This window comes from Lissotriton helveticus, chromosome 7 (assembly GCF_964261635.1).
Source record: "Lissotriton helveticus chromosome 7, aLisHel1.1, whole genome shotgun sequence".
Classification (NCBI taxonomy): domain Eukaryota; kingdom Metazoa; phylum Chordata; class Amphibia; order Caudata; family Salamandridae; genus Lissotriton; species Lissotriton helveticus.
Window position 1 is genome coordinate 34193074 of NC_136068.1, and position 25775 is coordinate 34218848.

General features: G+C 47.2%; 1 protein-coding gene across 3 annotated transcripts in view; it reads right to left on the reverse strand.

Annotated features, from left to right (window-relative positions):
* Positions 1 to 25775, reverse strand: part of MEGF8 (multiple EGF like domains 8) — a 298122-nt gene that overhangs the window by 179245 nt on the left and 93102 nt on the right. For all 3 annotated transcript variants that reach the window (XM_078651316.1, XM_078651317.1, XM_078651315.1), the window contains exons 17-20: positions 21732 to 21971; positions 20913 to 21031; positions 18101 to 18232; positions 14154 to 14267 (exon numbers count right to left, since the gene is read on the reverse strand). In XM_078651316.1, the coding sequence (XP_078507442.1) occupies positions 14154 to 14267; positions 18101 to 18232; positions 20913 to 21031; positions 21732 to 21971 (605 nt within the window). The remainder of the gene's footprint in view (positions 1 to 14153; positions 14268 to 18100; positions 18233 to 20912; positions 21032 to 21731; positions 21972 to 25775) is intronic.

A 25775-nucleotide genomic window follows, 5' to 3' on the forward strand; every position in this document is an offset into this window, starting at 1 on the left:
CTGGTTCTTAAATTGACACAACTGGCTGATCACTCAGCTGGGGTAAGGTGGTGTAATCACCCCCTTGCTTAGATATAGTATACCTATATCTAAACCTATATCTGGACACATGTAAACCTGTGAGCCACTCCTATAGAAGGCCTCATCAATCCTGGAGGCAGAGTGCGTGGTTTTATGTGAGATGGAGCTCTAGCATGAGCTGAGCCTGTCTGCAGCTGTCGGGAACAACTCCCTAAGCTGTTTCAGGATAATGCCATACCATATACTCTTAAGTGCCTTATAATCCTCGCGGTTAAATAGCAACTTTGGTTTGGCTTTATCAAAACATGTCGTGTAAGGTGTCATACGATTTGGAATACTATCCCCTCGCCAGTTCTGGCGACGGGGATAGCATTCCACCCCTCTAGAGGGGCAAGACATGTTGCTTTACTTAAATGCGGTTAATTGCTCCAAAGACCTTAAGATCCACAAAATGGATGCCTCTGCCACAGACAAATGTCTGGACCCCTGCAGCTGACCGAAACTCAGCCAAAGGGGTCCTGGACAAAGGGTTTCCTGTCACAGGAGGGTGTCACCGCCCTCCAGACAGGAGATAGTGGATTGTAGCAGGGAGGTTTGAAAGAAACCAGACACTGCCTGGGGCGCACAAGGCTGCCCCTTGCATAATCCGGCCAAACCGGTTCTGGGGCACTCCAGCCCTCGTGCCAGGGCGGCCTGGATCAAAGGAAGGGGGTGTATCCACCCACTTCCTGGGTCCCACCCATAGGGGGGGACCTAGCAGGTAATCACGCCCCCCAGATTCGAATAAGAGTGGGAGCAGTGCCAATGCACATCAGATTTCCTGGAAGAAACATTTGAAACGAAATTCTGGACCCTTCGCCCTCCATCTCAACGTGGAAGCCCGAAGAATCTCCCTTGTGGTCAAGGAGTGACCACCCTGCAGCAGCAGGCACCATCCAGCCCTCGACGTCTACTTAGTTGCAGTTCCCGCCGGAACTCGAGCGACTGAGATCGACGAGATCAAGCCTGCCTGCCTTCCAACAGCCCGATCCACAGTCCCTGCAAAGCTGAGACCCGTGGAGGCGACCGGAAGCGTGGGGCACGCCATCTTGAATTGACCACGAGACGCTGACCGTGCAGCCCACGAGTGACCCTCGAAGCTGTACACCGGGGTTTGAGAAGCCCCCACCCTAAGCTACTCCTGAGCCGAAGTTCAGCCCTCCACACTCGACGAGTGCTGCGTGGGGCCCTTCTGCTCCATTTGGCTCAACGCGTTGGCCCGGTCACTTGCCAGCTGGCTAGTGGTCCCTGTGCCGACGAAACTACGAAGAAGACTCGTGAATCTGGTTGCTCCAGATCCACACCAGCTCCCCTGAAAAGGAGCCCCGACTCTGACCTTCCTGGTCCGAGTGAGAAGCAATCTTCCGATCCCGCGTGGATTGCTCTTGCCAAGGCTTGTTTGCTCCAAACTTGAAGCCGACTGCACCGACGGTGAGAGCCTGCGTGGGACAGATCGTGACCTGCTCCTGGACGTCGCAGATGCCCCAGAGCCCACGTGACAGCGGAGAGAAGCTCCTCGACGACCACCTGATTGCGCCCGACATTGCCTGGTTCCGTCCTGGTTCCACCCTGGTCACTGCTGAGTGACCCAGACTCTGTCCCCTCTGCTTTCAGGTACCCTTCGACTTGAGTCCACCCTTGGACTCCACCGGACACTTCATCTTTAACCCGCCTGCAGCCCTTTCAGCTTCAAGCACCAAGAGCCTGCGTGTCAGAACCCGACGCCACTTCGACCCTGTGCACCCACTTCCTGTGGGTGAGGTAACTTTGCTCCGCCGGTGTTCCCACACTGGTGCACACCTCTAGGGTCTGTGTGTTAAGTTTTGTTCCTCTAGGTTCAGCGGAAGTGTCCTTTAACTTTAACTTTACAACTTTTACGCACCATTGGTTAACATTGGTGCGTGCGTGCGCTTTCCGCACATCTCCCGAATCCCGAGGGCCATTCCCGACTTCAGCATTGCTTGTCCTGACTGCTCCCAGCGATTCCCTAGGCCCTAGGCCTAACCACTGCTCGAGTGGCATCTCTTATACCACTTGTTTAGTATATGGTTTGAGTGCCCCCCCGCCCTCATCCATAATTGTGCAACTTTGTATGTTTAAACAGTGCTTTTGATTTAACGCTTGTGCCCCTTTATTCATAAAGAATACTGGGGATTGTTTTTAGTAATAAATACATATATTTTTATAATATACACTTGTGTGGTGTCCTTTCATTTGGTATTACAGGATTGTATGTGGTAAAACAGCTCGCTTAACACGACCTCTTAAGTTAAGCCTTTAGGCTGCTTAGTCCATGCTACCCCTAGGATAGCTTGTCTAATAAGGTTGACTTACAACCAGACACCATAAGGGATTGTTTGGTCTGATAATAGGTGGTTCCAGAATTGGAAACATCACCTATCAGGCCAACTTCTCACAGTACACGGTTCAATAAATCCAAAAATGGTATCATTGTAGGCTTATTAAGAAGAGTTGTTTGGTACCAAATACTCCTGGGTTCAGAGTAACTATCTTGGTGCTGAGGAACTACAGTTGTTGAGTTTCCAGCCAATGTACTATAAATGGCTTCCCTGGCACTAACAAAACCTAAGAATTGTAGGAGCATATATGCTCATGCAGATATTCCCATACATCGGCTACAGTGCACCCAGCCTTAGGGCTGTATGACCTTCTAGAGGGGTGGCTTGGCTATACCTTAGGCAGTGCTAGCTGGCAGATCACACATGAATTGACCGGGGGTGAGTGTCAGAAAAGTTTAGCGCTCCGTCCATCATCTCCTTGTGTTTGCTTTGTTCGCCCTAAGTTGGCAGGGTATGCCCAGTACTGGGTCCCTTGCTCACTTTGCCACTCGATTCAAGCTATCCTGGCTGATGAGTACTGTTATCCCAAACCCGGTCCCAGGATGCTTGTTTACGGGTCAGGGAAGACCGGGCTTGGCAGTTCGGGCTGGACTGTTCCCACGAGGCACAGGGTCAAGACTGATTTGCATATGGCCATGTCTGAACTGGGGTGGCATGGTGAGCTAAAGAACGATGATGGATTCAACCCAGATCTGTGACTGGGGGTGAGTGTCTGAAAAGTTTCAGCGCTCCGTCCATCATCTCCTTGTGTTTGCTCACTTAGGAAGTGCGCCATTTCGACTTTGGCGTTTTTCACCGTACCAAGGCATGCAAGCTGCAGTGGCATGGCTTTGCTGAGGGGTCCCTAGGAGACGCTTTTCAGTCACAATGCCCTAGGTACCAAGGGTACCATTTTCTAGGGACTTACTGGGGGCTGAAATCTCTAAATGTGAAACAGTTTTAGGGAAAGAACACTGGTGCTGTGGGGCCTTTTAGAAGGGACCCAGCAAACTTTGAGTCGAAGTTGCCCCAGATACGCAGCAAAAAGTGGGGAGGGGGTAATGCAAGAGAACCCCATTTTTCCCCCCTCATTCTGCAATAGAGTGTTACCGGAGTTATCAGGGACCCACTTCTCTGATTTCTGTTCCGTCACGACCCTTGGATTATGGGGTATTCATGCTTTGTGGTTTCAGAGAGGAGTCCCCTTGTGTCCTTAACACGTTCAAAGTCGATTTGGGGGAGCTGACCACCTTGGTCACTCACACAAGCACAATGTTTGTGTTTCTTTTTTCTTTGCCATTGCATAACCATTGGAAATGTGCTGGCTTAACGTGGAATGGTGTAAGTAACCTATCAATTTACATACTGGGATCTTTCCCAAAGCTCCCAAAAGTTATATTTCTTGCTGGGTTTGCCTTTTCTATCCAATTTATTTATCTTATTTATAGAGGCCACCCATAATAGAACCCCATTTTATCACACTCGTACAGCCACTCGCACAACCATTCACTCACTTAACAGCCACTCATGCAACAAGTCACCCACTAGTACAGCCAGTCACATAGCCATACACTCACCCATACAGCTACTCACACCCCCCTTATTTACCTACACAGTCATACAAACGTATACAGGCTCTGAACACAGCCACTCACTCATAAAAACTCACACACCCACTTACAGACATACCCATTCACAGCACTCCCACATCCGCTCACTCACCCATGCAGCCATTCACACAGACACTTCACTCTTCAATACAGCCATTCACACACCAGCTCACTCAACCAACCACCCACTCACTTACCCATACACCCAGTCACTCGCACAGCCATTCACTCACCCACTAGTCACTACATACCCACCCATGGAGCCACTCACACCACCACTCGCTCATCCATACCGCACTGACATAGCCACTCACTTGCCAATACAGCCACTCATACAGCATCTTACTCACCCACACAGCTACTCACACATCCACTTATACACCCATAAACACAAGGATATGACTCTATGTGACCCGAGTCATACAGAGCTCACATATTATGTTGGAAATAGTACCAGTCAGTAGTAGTGCACCTAGTATACTAATTTAACTCTAGTAGTAGGTTAGTGCATATGTTTAACACCCTTAAACTCTTAAAAATACTCACACTTATTTGTTGCCATCAGTGATGTCATTTGAGAGGACATCAGTGATGTCACTGACCTGGTCATGAGTGATGTAATATGTGAGGTCATAAGCAATGCATTGCGGGGGCGCGTGTTGTAGCTAGCTCAGGTAACTATAACTGCTGAATTTCACTGGTTTTATATAAGTGACATCGGAGCCGAACTAGAATGTCCCTGTAACCTTTGGTTTTTTTCAATTTATTTTTATATATCTATATATATATATTACCTACTGGCGGTCGCCAGTAGGTATATATAGTTAGGATTTTTTCTCTATGGGTTTTTTGAAAATTCTATGTCTAATAACTTTGGCGTTTGTGGACGGAATTGGCTGAAATTTTCAGGAAAATGGCACATTTGGTTTCTGAGCAGCCCCTGAAAATTGGGGGGGGGGGGGGTTCGTCCAGGGGGGGTCGAGAAAAAAGGGGGGTCCCAACACGTGTTTTTAACATTGAGTTTTCCATAGGGCGGTTGGCCTCACTTTTAGCCCGAACGGCTGAATGGATTTGCACGAAACTTGGCAAAATTGTAGGGACTGGTAGCCCGATGTGCCTTTTGTAGGTCTCAATATATGTGCTACAGTGGATTTTGAGAAATTAACGTTTAAAAAAAGATATATATCTGTAACAGCGGACCGGGCAGCGCTCCAGGACGCGTACTTTTCGCGCAACGGAGCTTTGTGAAGCGAAGCGGATTGGTTCTCCGGCGTCTGTCAACATTCCAAACAGTCCGTAGCGGCCGCCATCTTGTCTCTCGGTAGGATCGAGAGACAAGAGGAGGCCAAAGCGAAGGGGCAAATGACCATAAGGGGGAATAGTAGATCCTCGCTGACCCCCTAGGTTTGATGTGGAGGTTTTAAAAGGGCCCCGCGGGGCAAAAAAAAAAATAATAATAATAATCCAACGGCTGAATGGATTTGCACGAAACTTGGCAAAATTGTAGGGACTGGTAGCCCGATGTGCCTTTGCTAGGTCTCAATATATGTGCTTCAGTGGATTTTGAGAAATTAACGTTCAAAAAAAGATATATATCTGTAACAGCGCACCGCTTCGCGTACTTTTCGCGTTACGGAGCTTTGCGAAGCGAAGCTGATTGGCTCTCCGGTGTCTGTAAACATTCCAAACAGTACGTAGCGGCCGCCATCTTGTCTCTCGGTAGGATCGAGAGACAAGAGGAGGCCAAAGCGAAGGGGCAAATGACCATAAGGGGGCATAGTAGATCCTCGCTGACCCCCTAGGTTTGATGTGGAGGTTTTAAAAGGGCCCCGCGGGGCAAAAAAAATAAATAATAATAAAACGGCTGAATGGATTTGCACGAAACTTGGTAAAATATTAGGGACTGGTAGCCCGATGTGCCTTTGCTAGGTCTCAATATATGTGCTTCAGTGCATTTTGAGAAATTAACGTTCAAAAAAAGATATATATCTGTAACAGCGCTCCGCTTCGCGGAGATAAAATTATATCTGTATTACCTAGCTGTTGCTAACACCAGTTAGCGACGGCTAGTAGGAGATAGCGACCATCTTGGGCCCCACTTTGCATGTGAGTGATATTTATCACTAATGACATGCAAAGTGGGCATGCCAAGATGTTAGCGACTGGAAACAGTCGCTAACATCGCTATCTCCTATTATCAACTTTTGGAAATATTCGAGATAAGCGCGAATATCTCCAAAAAGTAACAGCTGCCCTGAGCAGTTCTTAGCCATGTTATCCAATGGGAGGTGGATAACATGGCTAAGAGCATTAGCTCGGTAATGCATGAATATCGCTGAGTTTTCAGCGATATTAATGCATTGCGGTCGTTTTTTATCGTATTTGCGATAAACCTTGATAATAGCAAGGTTTATCTGCGATAATTTCTGACGGTAAAAAAATGTTTGCAATGCATCGTTAGGGATAAATATCGCTTAACTTTGGTAATATGCCCCGTCTGTTAACGTTCGATTCGAAGGAAATCAGGAAGTGTTGAAAAACATTGTCTGCGCCATCTTGTCGCCACACTTTTGTCGTGCACGGCAGCCATTTTAGATGCCTTGACCAGACCCACTCTGTGCACGCTGTCGATCCTTAGCATGGCTCCCCACCCTCGCAAGCATCTCACCCAGGCAGTGGTCACCCCCGCTCTCTGTCTTATGCATGGGTAATAAACCTCCCCCCATCTGCGCTGCTCTTCCCTGAGAATCACACCCTGTGCCCGCCCGACACCTCCCTTTCGCCCTATTCACTACCGCACCCTCTGACACTCCTTTTCCTCTGTGTCCGATTGTCCAGGCCGGTCCTAGGCTATCAGCTAGCCCTGCAGATGTAGTTTATGGCCACAGCTGTAAAGAATCACCCCTCTTCAAAGGAGTTATAGTAGATCAAGGCCCACACTCGATGAGATCCGTCACAGCAGAAGCGTTGCTATTATCTGAAAACCATCCTGTATTGTGATTGGGGAGGGGACCGAGCGTGAAGCGGAAGATTCCAGGGATGACTCTTTGTACATCAAAGTTTTTACAATTATGTGTCACATTAAAAATATATAGCACTCCGACAAAGTAGTAAGATTATAAAACTTTAATAATTTATAAATATATACAAGAAAACAAAAATAGTAATAACATATAAACATTTTTAGGGAAAAACAACGAAGTAGCGGTCGGCTGTGCGAATAGTCCCAACGCAGCACAACGTCCAGATTTCCGGCGTGGGGCGTCGCGGGGGGTGGGTCATCAGTAGCAAACTGTTGTGCGAATAGTTCCAAGGCAGCAGAACGCGCCGAAATCTAGATGACACGAAAGTGATGTCTAGTAAGTTGCCACCCAGCAAATAACGGCGTGGGGCGTCGCGGGGGGTGGGTCATCAGTAGCAAACTGTTGTGCGAATAGTTCCAAGGCAGCAGAACGATGGCACCAAGGTGATGTCCAGTAAGTTGCCGCACTGGTTTTGGTATCCTACAATGCTGCTCCGAATAACGGCGTGGGGCGCCCCGGGGGAGGCGGCGTGAACGGGCCTCTCCAGGTGGAGTGTCATCTGTTGTAGTGGGGCGCCCTTTTACCGTTTCAGTTGCCATTCCGTCCGTTTTTGGTCCACTGTGTCAAAAGCCGCAATTCAGCTGAGTTGCGCCCACTCTTGCGGTGCAGCGATAGGCGGCTGTCACAGGACTCTCAAAATGGCGGCAGGCTCTTTCCTTTTTGGGCCTGGTCCACTGAAATGGCCCTGGGACACCTTGGAAATCGGACGCTTGTCTGCTAGGTCTTGGACCCCATTCTCGAAAGCGTCCCCTCCGCCTTGAGAATTCATCAAAAGTTTTGGGGGCCCCGACTCCTGCAGGCTTCTGGTGGGGAGCGGCTGCCATGATTGCTCGCGGAATGACCACGACGGAGCTACGAGATGGTGGTGCTCTCATGCTGACGCCAGTTTAGTCTGAAACATCCAGAAACAAGGTGGGGCTTTCATCGTTTGGGAAAAAAAAAAAAGTTTTCATCCAATGAAAAGTGTTGTTTTTAGGTCATATGATCAAGCCTTCCATCATTAGGAAACCAAAAGTAAAATGAACCAATGAAAAGTTTTATAAACAAGTCACATGACCTGTTATGCGGCATAGGGTATAAAATGCGGAGAAAATACGTTGGCACGTGAGGCGGCGTCAGTAGCGGACCGATGTGCGAATAGGCCGAAGGCAATACAACGCGCCAAGATCCGGATGGCACCGAGGTGGTGTCCAGCAAGTTGCAGCACTGGTGTGGCCATCCTACAATGCTGAAAGTCGGCGTGGGGCGCCCCGTTGGCCTGTGAGTTTGCGTCAGTAGCGGACCGATGTGCGAATAGGCCGAAGGCAGCACAACGCGCCAAGATCCGGATGGCACCGAGGTGGTGTCTAGTAAGTTGCCGCACTGGTGTGGCCATCCAACAATGCTGAAAGTCGGCGTGGGGCGCCCCGTTGGCCTGTGAGATGGCGTCAGTAGCGGACCGATGTGCGAATAGGCCGAAGGCAGCACAACGCGCCAAGATCCGGATGGCACCGAGGTGGTGTCTAGTAAGTTGTCGCACTTCTGTGGCCATCCTACAATGTTGAAAGTCGGCGTGGGGCGCCCCGTTGGCCTGTGAGATGGCGTCAGTAGCGGACCGATGTGCGAATGGGGCCAAAGGCAGCGCAACAATATTTTCTGACTGACACCACAAGGCGCTGAGATGCCAAGATCCGGATGGCACCGAGGTGATGTCTAAGTTGCGGACTGATGTGCGAATGGGGCCAAAGGCAGCGTAACAATATTTTTTGTATGGAAGATACCACTAGGCGTTGAGATGCCAAGATTCGGATGGCACCGAGGTGATGTCTAGCAAGTTGCTGTACTGGTGTGGTCATCCTACAATGCTGAAACTCGGCGTGGGTCGCCCCATTAGCCTGTGAGATGGCGTCAGTAGCGGACCGATGTGCGAATAGGCCGAAGGCAGCACAACGCGCCAACATCCGGATGTCACCGTGGTGGTTTCATAGTTGAGAGGCACTTCATCGGCAGTGGGGCGCCGAGATCCGGATGGCACCGAGGTGATGTCTAGCAAGTTGCTGTACTGGTGTGGTCATTCTACAATGCTGAAAGTCGGCGTGGGTCGCCCCATTAGCCTGTGAGATGGCTGTTCTTTGGATTTGGGCCTGGTCCACTAAAATGGCCCTGGGACACCTTAGAACTCGGACGCTCGATTTTTTTTTCCTTTCCTGTACATGCAAAAAAAGGTAAATGCCCGGTACGTTACACGCTTCATCTGCCACGATGAACTCTCCAGAGGAACCGAAAAAAAATATAGTTGTGGTAACTATACCATGCATCGTCATATGGAGAGGTGGCACCAATTAATTATAGTGCTGCATAAAAGAGAGATTTGGAGGAGAACCCCTGACCTGCTAGTACATTCATCAAAGAAGTGGCACTGAGAGCTTCAGAGGCAAGGGAAACGGTCCCAAATATTTAGAAGAACTTTGGAAAGATTAAAATGACATGTTTAGATTGTGGCAAATTAATTTCATGTGGACAGATGAGTGTTACTCTAATAAATACAGCATATGAACATCATCATAGTCGATGGTTGGTAGAGACATTTTGACTATATCCTGGACCTGCCCGTCCTCGCCCAAAATGGCGCCGGAATAAATGGGACTCGTAACTCCTTGTTGTGTACTGGTTGCAGAACCTTGAAATCACGAGATACGTATGCAGTTTTGAAGCACATGGCGGGCGGGGACGAGAATTGATTGACTATTTCGACATCCCTATTGATATTAAGTTCTGATGTGTTATTGATTACTGTACTGTTGAAAGTTCGAATTAACGTCACCCATGGTACTTGCCCGCAAATGTATATCTAGATAATTTTATTGTAACTGGCCCTGTCGTATTTTAATTATAAAATGTACGTCCACCGATTCCGTAACTGTTAGACACCTTAGTTCTTGCAACCTAATGGCCCGCCCGTTACGTTCCTCTACAGTGTAAATGTCTATTCATCATATACGATTACAGTTTGCTCTGTGGCAGGCCCACGTGGTTATAGGCTCGTATTTGTATAATGAAATTTTCACAATAAAGGTTTTTAAAAGAAAACATGGTAGTAGTATATACATTGGTAAAGTTTTTAATAATAGTGACTGTTTTAGAATCATTAAAAGGCAAGTGAAATAAAGCAGACCAATTACATGAAGGGTAAAAGGTATAATACGAAGGAACGCAGTAAAGATAAATGGTCAAGGGCTGTTGTGTTTTCTATTCCTGCAACATAAAGTGATCGATAAGAATCTCATATTCAGGCGTATCGGCGACTAAGACAGCAGGTCGACCCTCTTTTGCTCAACGGCTCCGTCATGGGACGAAGAAACGCTCTTTTTCTCGAAAAAAGAATATATTTTACTTGCAGGACAGTTGTAAAATTTCCGGGAAAGTACATTAGCCTGGAACATTATAACATATATTTAAGAAAAAATAATGTTCGGAAGTAATGAAAAGCGTAATTTTTAGGTCATATGACCAAGCCTTTCATCATTACAATAAGAAAAGTAAAATGAACCAATGAAAAGTTTTATTAACAAGTCACATGACTTGTTATGCTTACGTTACGCGCTGCGCGCCCCGGATGACTTCCGGATGCGCTAACGCGGCGCGTCATATGACGCATTACGCGACAACGCAGGTACAGAATATAGTCAAAATGTCTCCACCAACCAGCGGTCGGAACACAACCCCTTTCAGCAGGCTAAATAGTTCTGTTAAATGACAACAGAAGGGACAGGCAACAAGAACCATCAGTCAAAGAGGGGAGGGCTAGTTCTTCTCTACCGGGTTACATTGGGGCGCTACCGGAACTGATCGAATTGGTAGTCTACAGTGTTTCTGGATGTTTCAGACTGAAGCTGGGGTTAGCATGAGAGCAGCACCATTTCGTAGCTCCGTCGTGGTCATTCCGCAACCAATCATGGCAGCCGTTCTTTATCGTTATTTTGGGCGGGGTGGGTGGCGGAGCCGAGCTGTTTTGCAGCCATCATTGTGTGGAGTTCAGTTCATCTCACTAGTTTTGTATTTGTCATGAGGGGTTGTTCCTAATGTTTCTATTTTAGCGAGGTCAAAAAGAGATCCCATTAGTGGCCTACTGATTTTGCTCGATTCCTTTTCTTTTTTTTTACACGATTTTTCGTTATCTGCAAAGACTAAACAGAGTATTGCGACTCTGTTTGTTTGTAAATAGAGAATGAACCAAAGAGAACTAATTCTAAAACAGTAAATACTTGGATAACAATCAATGAAATGGAGAGAGAAGCAGGCACGACGGATTACAACGGGGGCAAAGGCCTGCGTTAACTACCTTTCACTATCTGCAAAGAGAGAGTACTCCTAATAGAAATGAGGGGGGGGGGGCACCATTCAAAGCAGATCAGTGTGCATAAACACGAAAATGTTTTCACTTACCACGTACTTGACATTCGACAGCTTATGATATTTGCTATTAAAAAACCATTGAAATTCACTGAAAAAACCATAGGTTATAGACCATATATAGTTAGGAATTAGCATTTACAAAACCTTGAAAATTCACTGAAAAAACCATAGGTTATAGACCATATATAGTTAGGAATTAGCATTTAAAAAACCTTATTTTACTCACACAAAACCATTGAAATTCCATATATAGTTAGTTGCACTAACTATATGTCGCGCACCCGCAATCCACTGCTGATCATGTCACATATTACATCATTCATGACATGGTCAGTGACATCACTGATGACATCACTGATGACATCTCAAATGACATCACTGATGACATCACTGATGACATCTCATTTGACATCATTCTTGTGCTAATACGATAAACCTCTTCAGACTCTAATATAACCTTAGATACACTCAGTGTATACAGACACTCACACACTGCCACTCATCCATGGAGTTACTCACACACCCAGTCAGTCATGCAAAGAAACAATCTCACCTCCATTTCTTCAACTATACAGTTAAACACAACTTACTTATTGAAACATATACTAACACATATTTACTCTCTTATACAATCCCTGATACAAGTTCACAATGATCGATACAACCACTCACTCATTCAGTGGCTCTCATGCACAGTTATTTATATATGCCAACTCTCACATGTACTGTGTTTTACATATGTACTTACTATGACATGTAGCATTGAGATATCCATTCACTCATCAATACACTCATGCACACAGTCAACTGCCCATGTAGCTGTTTCCACATGCACTCTTGAACTCATACACCTAGTGAATAAACTGCTCACACATCTATGCATAGAGTCACACACCTTCCAGCCACCCCCACACAAACTCAATCTGCCATAGAAATACTTGGGCAACCAATTAATAACACATATAGCCTCTCGTATAGCTAATGATCAACACATGCAGCAGTTTACAGAACAACAGACATAATGATGCACAAATTAAGACAGTTTAGTCACTAACCCATGCATTCAGTGAGACACATTTAATCACTCACTCATACAGTCAGTCACGCACCTACTAAATCCTTCATCCAGACACTTATACATCCACTCATTCTTCAATATGTAAGACATATTTAAACTTTACAGAAACATACAGTCACTGGATGTTGTCATCAGTGATGTCATCAGTGATGTCATTTGAGATGTCATCAGTGATGTCATCAGTGATGTCACTGACCATGTCATGAATGATGTAATATGTGACATGATCAGCAGTGGATTGCGGGTGCGCGATATATAGTTAGTGCAACTAACTATATATGGAATTTCAATGGTTTTGTGTGAGTAAAATAAGGTTTTTTAAATGCTAATTCCTAACTATATATGGTCTATAACCTATGGTTTTTTTAGTGAATATATATATATATATATATATATATATATAGATATACATATATACATACACACATATACATATACACATATATACACACATACATATGAGCAGCCCCCTTCCACATAATTTTGTAGAAATGGCCCTGGGGATGGGTCCTGAGGTGTGGGATCAACAGGGCCCAACAAGGCTCGGGAAGGGGGCCAATGCCACCCCCCTGTGCTTTTATTAAAATAAATGGCCCTGAGGGATGCTGCAGCATATCCTGCTATATCCAGCAGCTGATGCCGGTTTTGACTCAACTCCTGCCTGTGATGGATGATATTCTTATGCACCTGAAGCACCTAATATTTACCTTTCCGCGTACTTTCTAATGTTCACGTTTGATTTTCCACTGTGCAAGCAAAAGGTAATTGTATTTATTTTGCTCTGACTGCATGCAAGTAAAGAAATCAAGTTTAGGTAACTACTTCCTCACTTCCTCTCAGCACAGCAAACGCGCCAGATCTGCGAGTGTAAATCCAAACGTTCTGTTGATATCCTCAACATTGATCAGTATTACATTGTCTAAATGTCATGACTCATAATTAGGGCTCCCGGTTTTATGATATTTTTTTTTTTTAACATTTCCGCCTGTATTTAGCCACATTTCATTTTTGGCCATCTTAGTGGTATTTATCCATATTTATTATGTATTTTGTGAACAGAGGAGGTGATAACTCTTATATTGCCACGTTTATTTAACAGATAAAAGTGCACTCGTACTATGAGGCCTTTAAGGTTTCAGCATATTACAGAGCAAAACAATTAAAAAAATTGTAAACCCACATGAAAAAATTAGCATAATAGCACAAATACATGTTGAGATATGAAGTTAGTTAAGCAAATCTCATTCAGCTTTCTAATTCCCTATGCTGCCAATATTCACAGCTATAGGTCTGAAAGTCATTGATCTCAGCATGGAGAGTCATTCAAAAGAAGCCAAATTATCAGTATTTTTCCACTTTTAAAAATAAATACAGACAGGAAACACAATGTTTTCTGTCTGTATTTATCTGTAGAAATCAGTAAAAATGGGAAACAGGGAGCCCTACTCACAATCATGTTTCTTGATTTGATCTCCGACACCACTGACTGCGACACCGTTATTCACACAGAATGCTGTTGAAAGGCTGATCACTAGCAGCACAAAGCCTCGTAAAACAAAACCCTGTTGTGCACATCTGACCACCTCACCTGCCGATCGTCGGGTTATCAGCATTGCCGCACCAGCCGCACTCAAAGTTAGGCAAACACTCGCGACAGGTGTTGAATCTGGAGCAGTCCATGCACTGGGGCACCGAGTGGACACTGCAAGGCAGGAGGAAACCGTTAAAGGAGCAGAAGAGGGTGGATGGTAACATATTTGTAATTCTAATTAAGACTCATGGGAATTTACACTTAACTTGTGAACAGGAAACCTCTCCAGTTATAGACAAGCCTCTTTTCTGTAGTATTAAATATGTTGATCTTTACCAAAAAAAAAAAGTCTGCTTCTAAGCATAGTCAACTACACACTTCACAAAGTGTCTTTTAGACCTGGCAACCTTGAAATACTGTCCAGACTTCAATGCCTCCTTGAGCCAGTCATCAAGACCTTGTGCCCCAGTAGGCACTCCTCTAGCCGCTGAGATGCAGTTTATTTTGAAGCTCAGAAAGTGCAGTGTAGAAACTTCGGATTTTCTGGGGAGGCAGGGAGACTGTTCCTGAATTCAGTGGAGTTTCCCATGACAGCGCATAAGGATTACAAGTAATCTTTCATCCTCCATCATGGGTCTTCCATCAATAATCATCAACACTGAAAAGAATCACAGGCTCATCCCAATCAAATGGAGGCGGGAAACTAGTCTTAGAGACAAGCACACATGTTACTCTTAAGCAAACCAAGCCGGCCCGCCGGGAAGCTTGGGCAACATGTCCTACTTGGACATCTGTTGTGGAGTCAGACTCAAGGCACTAAATGCAGATAATGAGACATTCTGGCAAAGGCTGCAGTAGCCTCTGTCCCCCACATTGTAAAGAAAGGTTTGGCCTTTTGTATCCGGTTGTTACACAAGACACAATATATCAGGTGTCAGAGCACTAGGATGCCTCCAATCCCACACACACATGGGGCGAACAATCCACGAAGCTGGATTTTCCCAACAGTCGAAGCAGCTGTGACTATGACCTCAGGGATGCATGTGTGGTGGCAAGAGCGGGTGGGGGGTGGGGGGGCAGGGGTAGAGCTCATCTCCCGCCCCTTGAAGGACAAACCGTAGGACCACTGGGTTTCGTGCCTGTGAGTTTTTAGCTGCAGTGTCTTCAATAAGAGGAGCACGGGTTCACTGATGACCCCAGCTCCTTCTCATCCAGACTGCCCTGCTACCTTGGATCACCTGTGGGAAGACTCGGGGCACAGATTCTCAAACGCTGAAGGAAGCTGGCTCTGTATATACTATATCAAAGTAAGGTATAGTGTGCACAGAGTCCGCTGGATCCGCAAAGGTAGGCAGAGGTAAAGTTAGACAGCACCTTACTCTCTATTTGTGGTAGCTTGGTCGAGCAGTAAGGCTTTTACCAGAGGACAGTGTTAAGTATTTGTTGTACACACCCAGGCAGCAAATGAATTCACACACTGAACTTCAGACCAATTGTTTTTGTATAATAATATTAAGTTATTTTATTTCTTGAACCAAGCCAAGCCTGGCACAGGTAACTTAAATAATACTTTGCAATACTTGTACAATTAATTACAATTGAATGCAGGTTCAAATGCAGTTGGTGGATTTACATGAAAGTCAATAATCAGAATTACTTTTCATTCACTTTGTAGATTACAATACTCGTTACTTCTTGGATTACTTTTTAACTTACTTTTGCTAATCAGTGTGATATGCCTAGATATCACTCAGACATTTCCTAGACAAAAGGTAAGCAATTACCTTTTGGTACATTTGAAGTTTAAGTTTTCATACAAACCAACTCCACACTTGATAGAATAAAAAAAAAAAACACAGTCAATGCAATCCTATGGGAGGAAATAAATTATAGGTAAGTACTTAGTTTTGGGAGTTGGTTTTCTGGGGTTAGAACAAGGGCTCCCCCAGGGTCAAGGATGCACTCTCAAAGCACCCTCAGCAGCACGAGGGTGGCCTGGTTCAGAGTGCTGAGGTCCCATGTTATCCAATGGGGGATAAAGGCCTCCGGTTGGTACCTGCTCACAAGCAGGCCACAAGGTTGTGGGAGCAAACCAACTATCTCCAACTAAATGCTGGTAAAACAGAGATTATGTTTTTTGGAGAAGCCACCTTGTTATGGACACCAGAATGGTGACCCAGGGAGCTGGGTGCCCCCCCCCCGCTTCGAAGTCATCAGTAAAGAATCTTGGGGTACGCATCGATCAGAGTCTGAACATGAAGGAGCAGGCATCTCAAATGGTTAGCTCATGCCTCCATGTATTAGGCCTTCTGAGCCGTGTGTTTCCATTTCTTACTGATCATACTCGGAAGACCCTTGTCCAGTCTCTTGTTATAAGTCGTCTGGGCTATTGTAACGCATTACTGATCTCAGCCAATGAAGCTGCACTGGATCGTTTGCAAGTAGTGCAGAACTCAGCAGCGCGTCTGGTATTGAACGCCCCCTATAGATCTGTCGAATTTGCTGCTGCAGAAACTGCACTGGCTCCCGGTGCGCAAGCGAATAATATTAGAGATCTGCTGCATTACCCATAAGGAAGTATATGGCAACAGGCCAACATACTTGAATGAGAAGCTGAGTCACTGCACTCCCCTTAGAGACCCGCGATCCAGCACCAAATCGCTTCTTAAAGTCCCGCGCATTTACAAAGCTAGGACCGGGGAGAAGGCTTTCTCCTACCTTGCCCCTCGGAATTGGAATTCGCTCCCGTTGGCACTTAGGCAGTGCGCGGATTACCTTCGCTTTAGAAGGACCGTGAAAACATTCTTATTCTAGAAGTCTCCCTCAGCATCGGCATCTTCCCACTACTTGCCTGCAAGCGCAGAGATACCCCTACGGGGGTGATTCAGGCGCTATATAAGTTAATAAATAAATAAATAAATAAATAAAGCTCCTAGCGTTACGCTCAGGGCAAAGGGGGATCAGAGATGGCACACAAAGTGAACCCGCATTGGCACAGGGGCGGCCAGGTGCAGGGTGCTGTTTTGGCATCAGGTGCCCCGTCTTCTTGACAGGAAGCCAATGGAGGTTCCTGAGGTCGGAGGTTGATGCAGGGCCACTTGGAGACGTTGAGAATGAGTCTAGCTGCTACTTTCTGTAAGGTCCGGAGTTTGAGGAGTTGGGCGGTAATACCGGTGTAATGCATGTTTACATAGTCTAGCTGGCTGGTGATGAGGGCATGGGTGACCGTCTTTCTGATGTTGGCTGGGATACATCTGGAAACTTTTCAGAGCATGCAGAGGGTGTGGGTGTAGGAGGAGGTGACTGTGTTGATTTGGCGCTATAAGCTGAGTTTTTTGTCAAGGGTGGTGCGGAGGTTGCGGTGTGGTGTGTTGGCACAGATGTGGGTCAAAGCTTGGGGGAGGCGGTAAGGAGGGTCACCAGGTGTTGTCCTACAGGGAGGTGTCCTTACTGAAGATCAGAACTTCCGTCTTCTCGGTGTTGCGCTTCAGGCAGTTGGTCCTCGTCTAGTAGGCAACACTGGTCATGGCGTTGCAAAGTTTGTTCTTGTGATGGAGGGGTCTACGGTGAGCGAGAGGATGAGCTGGGTGTCATTTGGTGTAGGATATGATGTCAAGTCAGTGGGGTCCGATGATGCAAATGCTGCGTGCCATGTAGGTGTTGAACAGGGTGGGGGTGAGCGCTGCTCGCTCACACTTCCACACTTTGGGTTTTAAATTGAGCCCTGTGCACTTTTGGGGAGCCCCTGAACTCTGTAAATGGTACAACCACCTAGTGGCATACCATATACAGAGTCAGATTCCTACAGTTTAAAAACAAACATTTTTAGGTTTGATAGACCACAAATAGCACAGATAATAAAAGTTCATAAACATCAGTGAATATGCTATCTAATAGAATTAGTGATTCAGAATATAAATGTGTAGACCAAGACAGCAAAAAGGACCTGCAACTACGGAGGGTTACTTTCACTCAATCAGAGGCAAGGATAAGTGAACTCATACCTGTCATACCAGTCCCGGCAGTCACCATAGGGGTACTTGGCGAGATAGGCAGCAAAGAAGAAGCAGCTGTGAGTGGACTGGCACCATGCGCACTGGCTGGAGTTGGACAAGCACTCATCACAAGTGCTGCGCCTGCAAGAAAGAAAAAACAAGCAGTTAGGAATCCTGGCACCATCACAGACATCCCTAGGGAACCACAAGACAACCTCCAACTAAGCAGCCTCCTCAAAGGCATCTCGGTGCAGCTGCTGGACCACACTGGTTGACCAACCTCAGCTGGCATCTGAGGTGATCCAGAGCTATCCTCCACCCGGGTTCAAAGCATCACTATCCAAGCTGGGGGGATATTCATTAGTGCCCACCTAGAATGAATAGCATGCACAAGTGTTTGGAGGTACAGTGAAAGTGGGTCTGTGTGTACCCTTCTGCTGCCTTTCATAGAACACCTTCACCGTCACAACCATGTCCCGGGATCGACTAAGTCCACTCAGGCTAAACAGCAACCCCAAAGAAGTCTCGGACAACTGACCTGGACTAAGCAGCATCAAAACAGCATCTGGGGCTACAGTGACACTGCTCATCCAGGCTGAGCAGCATTCAAACATCTGGGGGTTCAGTACCATTGTACACTCAGGCGGAGCACCATCTAATCAGAGATCAGCGTAGAACAGTACCATCTACCTATGGTGAGACGCAGCCTAACAGACATCTAGGGAACAGTTGTTCTGTCCACTTAGACTGAGCAGAGTCTAAACCGGCATCCCTCGATAGGCCGCCGTCCACTCAGGGTGTCCGGCGTGACTGGATGGGTTCAAGAATTGAAAAAGCAGGAAGCTTCCCTGACTGCATTAGCCGGCTCATCAGGGAATGATAAAGGTTTACTTGTCTTCTGAGTAGGGCCAACATCAGGGTGGTTGAGGAAGGGGGGATCCAGGACAGGAATGTCCCTGTGCTTTCCCCTTCTTCCTGCCAGACCTGGTAATAGGGTCCAAGATTGAGAAGGCATCTCTGACAGATCTGTGCGCAGAAAGGAATTTGCCGGTGTGATGGAAGGTGGTAGGCTTCAGCCCATGAGGTAAAGGCCTTTTTAGCAGCCCATCAAATACACAACTATCCGAGACGATGAGCAGGAGTCTGCAGTGAAATTACATCCAATTTGTAGTGCTAGGAGCACTGAGGCAGCTGCGAAAGATAATGGAAACTGATGCACATAAACATTGAGGGAAATCTCCGTATTGTCACTGAAGGTGGGATTGCTTTGGCTTTGGCATTGACCCTTCCTCTGTGCTTTGAAATCCTTAAAGTTACTGCAACTGGAGACGATTTACCCGTTGAATAACTTACTACTTAGAATCATGTTTTCCCGAAGTCACCTAGTTTTTCAGTGACTTTTCTATATTTGAACAGTATTTTAGATTTTTTAAGTAAATTAATGAATTTTGCCAATATAGCCTATTTTATAAGCTGCAAACATATTTAGTGTCAGATGGAAAGACTTGACCTTCTTAAAGTAAGGCGAAAAGGGAACACGAAGGAAGATACATTCAAGAAAGTGCCCTGGGATCCCACACACGGACGAGAGTATTCAGTGTTTATGAATATGAATGGAGCTCCCCTGAAGGAGAAGTAATAAATCTCAGAAGTAAGGTGGTGCGCAGATGCACTACTGGCCGCTTGCTCTTCAAGGATGGTAAAGAGATTGAAATATACAAGACGCACGGTGGTGGAAACCTGGCCGTCGGCTCTCCTTGGAAAGGATCATGGCGACACACAGTAGTACACATTCTCTCCCAATAACCAATGTGAGTAAATTACATTTTGACTCAATCTGCCTCTTGTTCCCTGAAGTACTCCAGGCTCCCTGTCTTCACCAGCGTTTGCACCTTCCATCATCACCTTCTCTGTGTTTCAACGTTTGTGTCTGCTTGCGTCAATGTGCCACAGCACTACCGTGTCTCCTGTGCCTCACTTTGTCAAAGTGTCCCCACCAGTCCCTAACTCCTGCCTCCCCTCATGAGTCTCCGAGTCTTTCAGCTTGTGTCAATGTGCCGCTGCGCCACGGTGTCTCACGTGCCTTACTTTGTCTCCCAGTGCCCTGTTGTAGTCCATGGTCAACCTGACTCTTGTAGACAATAAAACACAGATAAGTTGGAAAGAAAGGGAGAGAAACTGATGAGACAGAGACTGGAACACTTGGACACAAGGAGGCAAAAAACATAAAGGCACTTTCACCACAGTGTACCCCACTGAAGTGATCACTAACCTCTAGTTTTAGTCTAGGGAAGACATGTGCATATGGCAAGTCCCTGTACTCTCAAGATAGCCATCTAGGCTCTGGTGTAGTGTGTTTATGGACTGGTCTCTGTACTCTCGGGAAACGGAGCTTGGTGCAGCAGGTGAAGTGGAGATGGTCAAAGAAGTGTGGTTGTGTGTAGTTGCAAAGCCTGGGGTACTTGAATGGTGAGTGTATGGCATTGGGCAGTGTACATATACTGGCCTCAGTAGTTATGGTGGCAGAGAGTGAAATAGCAGATGAGGTGGGTATTATAGCCTGCAGCAGGTGGCTGATAAGCATATGGCAATGTGCAGTCTTTATGCACTGGTCTCTCTACTCGCTACAAGAAGGGTTAAGACAAGGGGGAAGGAGAGGGTGCCTGTAGAAGCGGTTGCAGAAAGTGTGAGTTTGCATGTGCGTGCATCAGGTCAGTGAACTGAAATCAGCTATGAGTATGCACTGGTCTCAGTCCTCTCTGCCAACAGATTGTGGAGAAGCTGATACAGCACGTGGGGGTTTATTCGTTTCAGTACTCACTGGTTGCAAAGCCTTGGACAGTTGGCTGGAGCGCGAATGGCATTGGGCAATCTTCCACGGCGGCTGCAGAGGAAGTCTCCCTTCTTGCTGCTATTGATCTGCCACTCACAGTATGGATCCTGATGCAGGAGACCGAGCGGAAGAAAGGAAAAGAACATTAGATCAAAGGCTCTCAGCCCCAGGATAACCAATCAGCCCTCACCGGGCTTGGACAACCAATCCGCTCTCTGCAGACCTATTCACAACGGTCTTTTATAATTCATTCTTCCATTCAATTCCCTCTCTGTAGTCCGGTTAGTGCTCACTTTGCTGCATTCACAGCATTAGCAGCATGCTCTTACAATACAAACTTTCACATTGGTGCCTCCAAACGCCATCGGATCTTGCAACCTATTCCCTCTCCCATGAGCCCCGACACAGATTCGCAGTTCTAACCGTGCACACAATCTTGTCTCAAAGTATGGCTCAGACACCATTTTAGGGGTCACATCCAAGCACTGTTGCTTGCAAACCTATAAGCCCTCATCCTTATGACTTTGTATTCAATCAGCTCTCAGTTTGGAAATGAAGCAATCACTCCTTACTCCCTCCTGGGGCTCTGGCATCTTACAGCCTTCACCCTGGTGCAACCGATCAATCCTTGCACTCTAGCCTCACTCACTTGAACGCTCTCACACAGGATCAGCTAGCACCGTGCTGCTCTCACAAACTAGGTGCGCTCATTCATTACACAATCTCTCACACCCTAGCAGCTCTTCTCCCATGTCTCTCACCCCATCAACCGTCACCTTCATGTTTTGGCACCACATCCGCCCTCACCTTGGCGCAGGCCTCACAATCCCGGTAATCCTCACAAAGGTGGCAGTTTCCTGGTGTCAGGATGAGCTGCGTGGCTCCTCCTCCGCAACGCCCTGGGGGTTCACCCACCGGTATCCGATGGTGGCAGGTACTGGTGAGAAGGCACCACCCACAGCCCTGGTCGGCCAGGCAGGCCAAGCATGAACTGTAAGAGGAGCAGCTCTCCGATCGATGCGGTTCCAGGAACAGGAAGGAGATCTCCTGCCCAAAGAAGGAAGTGATGATGAAATTGATGTGAATATGAGATGCAGGAGACAAATGCATTATTTATTTTTATTTTTTTTTATTTTTATTTTTTAGTAAGACGTTTATTAGTGTTCAAAAAGTGCAGTACATATAGCAAAGCCTACAACCCCGCGGGCCGGCTGCAAAAACGCAGTAGATCTTAAGGGTGATGGTTAGCAGGGGAGGGTGCCCTGTGGCGCCCTATTTGTCTCAGGCATGCTAGACTTCAGGCATTACGTTACAGTACATTTGTGCAACAAATAAACAGTTCCATAAGTGACGTCTCATTTTACAGTTTTACTATAATGAAATCATGAATTCTACAAACAAAGCAAAACAGTTCGCATCGGCGTGTCACGATGTCCTTTACGTGGCTGCTCCGTGTCGTGCCAGTTCTGCATGTACGGTGCCAAAAGGAGACCCCTCTAGATGGTACAATGTACTCTGATAATGTGTCAGGGTGTTGGGGGGTCAGTGGTGCACATGCGCTGATGATCGCAGGCTAGTTGAGGGGCAGCACCTGTGGGTCGTGGTACCTCGCCAGTCGTCGGCCCGGCTAGCAGTGTGTGTGGCAGACAAGCAGAGCAGCCTAGCTGTTGTTGTATCAAATGTCGCCCGCGCCTGGACTCAATGTCGAGGGCGCGGTTAGTGGCGTCTTTCCATCGTGACGTGGAAGGGTGTTATGGCCACAGCTGTGAATCAGGAGTCCGATATTAGAAACATGTAAACATAAAAGGGGGGAAAAGGGGGGGGGGGGCGTGGAGTGTACCTGCGGGAGCGTTGTCAGTGGCTTGGAGCTGGGGGTAAATCGTGAATCGGCATCTGTTGAAGAGCCCTCGTGTGGGTGGCTAACCGCATCTGTGGTCTGTGCGCCCAGGGGTCGGCGGCTAGGTCGGGGGGGGGGGGGAGGGGTGGGGACGGCGCGATGTGTGGTGCCGTCTGCTGATCTGTCGCCCCTGCGGCGCCCGCCTAGCACCGCTTTCTCTACGTGAGCCCTCTGACTGCTCCTTCTCCCTGTAGGGACCTCAGGATATCGTCCCAGAGCTGCGCGATCGGGAACTGCCTCAAACCTGCTATCTCTTCCCGGTGCAGCGCCGTACCCTCTGCTCTAGCCCAGTTAGTGAAGGACGCGAACCAGTGCGCTGGGGTGGGTGGTTCTCGCCGCTTCCAGTGCCTAGTGAGCAGCCGCTTGGCTGTGATGAGGCCCAGATCCCAGAACCGGGCTTGTGTTTTATTCAGTTTAGTCCTTCTATACAACCCAAGAATGCATGCCTCCCACGTGTTAGGCAACCCCGGGCCCGTGCTGTGGGTCAGGAGCGACGTCACCTCCCCCCAGTATGTAGCCAGAGGCGGGCAGTACCATAGCATATGTAAGATGTCCGCGCCCAGTAGGTCGCATCTGGGACAAGCGGCAGTGTCGATCGCAAAGTATTTATTTATTCTATCTGGTGTTAAGTACGCCTGGTGTAATATATACAACTGGATGATTCGGAAGCGGGAGTTGCGGGGTATGTTCACGGGGCTGGCTAGAGCCAGGGTCCACTCCTTATCAGTCCAGTCCCTCCCGCGGTAGGTCGCCCAGTTATCCCTGATGCGCTGCGTGGGTTGTTGTGTGTGAATGAGGAGTGCCTGCGCCAGCCAGTGTATAATGTGTGAGCCCCTGCCCATGACGTGTAGGTATTGTATTAGATAATGCATTGGCGGCTCTGCCTGGAGGTCCCCCCATGAGTCAGTATATGCCCGCAGCACCGATACGTGGAGCAAGAATTGAGACAAATGCATTATATTCAGTAAACATATTAGTGACCGCGCTGGACACCATGGACTACTTTAATATCACATGTATATCTTTAGGTATCATGCTATGGCACGACCTCGTAATCCAATGTTGGAACTAGCCTGGATCCCTAGAATGCAGCGCTGCTCCGGCTTGTAGGAGTCTAGCCGCTACACTGCTCTGTGCTCAGAGGAGCATGCCTGACCACTAACTAGATTTTCTGGTATGCGATGCCGCTCTAGCTTGCGAGTACGACAATCTTGTGAGTAGAACTGTTCTGTGTAGAGAGGTCCTGCCGTGCAGATGGGTCACCTAACTTTTGATCTACATGGAAGACCGCTCACATACATAAGCCAGCCCATGAGCCTCAAGATCCCCGCAGCCCAGCCCAGTCTAAAATGAATGCATGATGACCACAGAAAAGCATCATCGAGTCGTGCAGCTGCTGAAACTCTTTCCTGTTTCATCACTGGTGAGCCTAAACCGACCTGAGCCCATCCTGTACCCTTAGACTGCCTGTATCTGTCATGCTCCAGACCCAAAGGTATCTCTAGGGAATGCACCTACTTGCCCCCAGCATGAGATCAGAGGGTTCCGGACGCTCGGACTCCACAGTCATCTGAACAATCTCTCTCCCCATTACAGTTACCACTATATCGTCATTTTAGGTCACAGTTTCTCCCTAACATAAAAGTCCAGGTCCAATGGGGAAGTGGTGAAGCTTGAGGTCCAGTGAGTTCCCCATGTCCCATAGGTGCCCCAGAAACAGCAGAACCAGGGTTGCTTCTCGGACATAAAAGCACCTATCTTTCTAGATACCGCTCGGGTACAAATATTACAATTGAAACCCTTTGCATTTTGGGCATATAATGGTGGTTATCTGATATTCATTGGGTACTACAATGGACACAGATACTGCTTGCACCTTAAAAACTTCACAATTGAATCTTCTCAGTTATCTGCTTACACCCTAGAAACTCAGCAACAGGCACGTTACCCTTCCGAGTTGTCCCATGTTGAACCCTGAACCAGAGACCACTGACAAAGAGAGAGGGTCAGACGTGACAGCAAGGATGCTTATAGTATTCTATTTGTCAGGATCCTCTGTCCTCTTTACTGAGAACTCCTTCGTGGGCACTGCAGTAAACCCGAAGGACGCAAGACTGTACCGAGTGCAGCCCCTAGGATAATGCACGCCAAATGGCGAATTATACAGGAAATCTACTGTATGAACACTACCAAAAAGATAATTGGAGCACAGATAAGGCCCAATAGGTGACAGCACTGTCAACTTTTCTGCTGTTTTGATGTCCATATTGTACTTGCTAGTTTTACCAAAAGCCCTATTCTCCTTCAAAGATCTGGATTACTAAATGCTTTAAATGTGTCCTGTTGAATAGGAGTTTCTATTATTTACCACCTATTAGAGTAAGTCTGAATTGCTCTGCTTTACTATCCCAGGAGAGTTAAGTGTTCAAAGTTAGGGACCTAGTTGTTAGGGACCTAGTTATCCAATTGGAACGCAGCAGGACTGGTGCCAGGACCGGCTTTGGCACTAGTGGTGCCCGGTGCAGCAGTCGTATTTGGTGCTCTCCCAATTACCTCCATCGCCACAGATTCTCCCACTACCACCCTCCAACTGTATCCCCATCTCTCTCCATAGTCCCTCTCTCACACAAGTCATTTTTAGGTTTCGCCTGGCGATCCGCTGCGCAGCAGCGTTCGCGCAGGAGAAATCTTATGTTACAACAGTATGTGGCTTAGTCCCGCCTCTCTCTTCCATTGGCTAGCTCCATAAATGGAGGCTAACCATTGGAAGAGAGATCTGTCCGTCATTGTCCGAGGCGATTCGTGGACGTTCCGTACATTTTTTCCCTCTCCGCCCCCTTGCGATCGTCATTGCGGCGGTGGGCGGATGTTATTTTTTTTTCTCGCCAAGGTTTGTTTTGGGCATTTCTTTGAAGATGGCGCCCGGTGGAGAGTGATTTCAGCCCCTGCTCGGT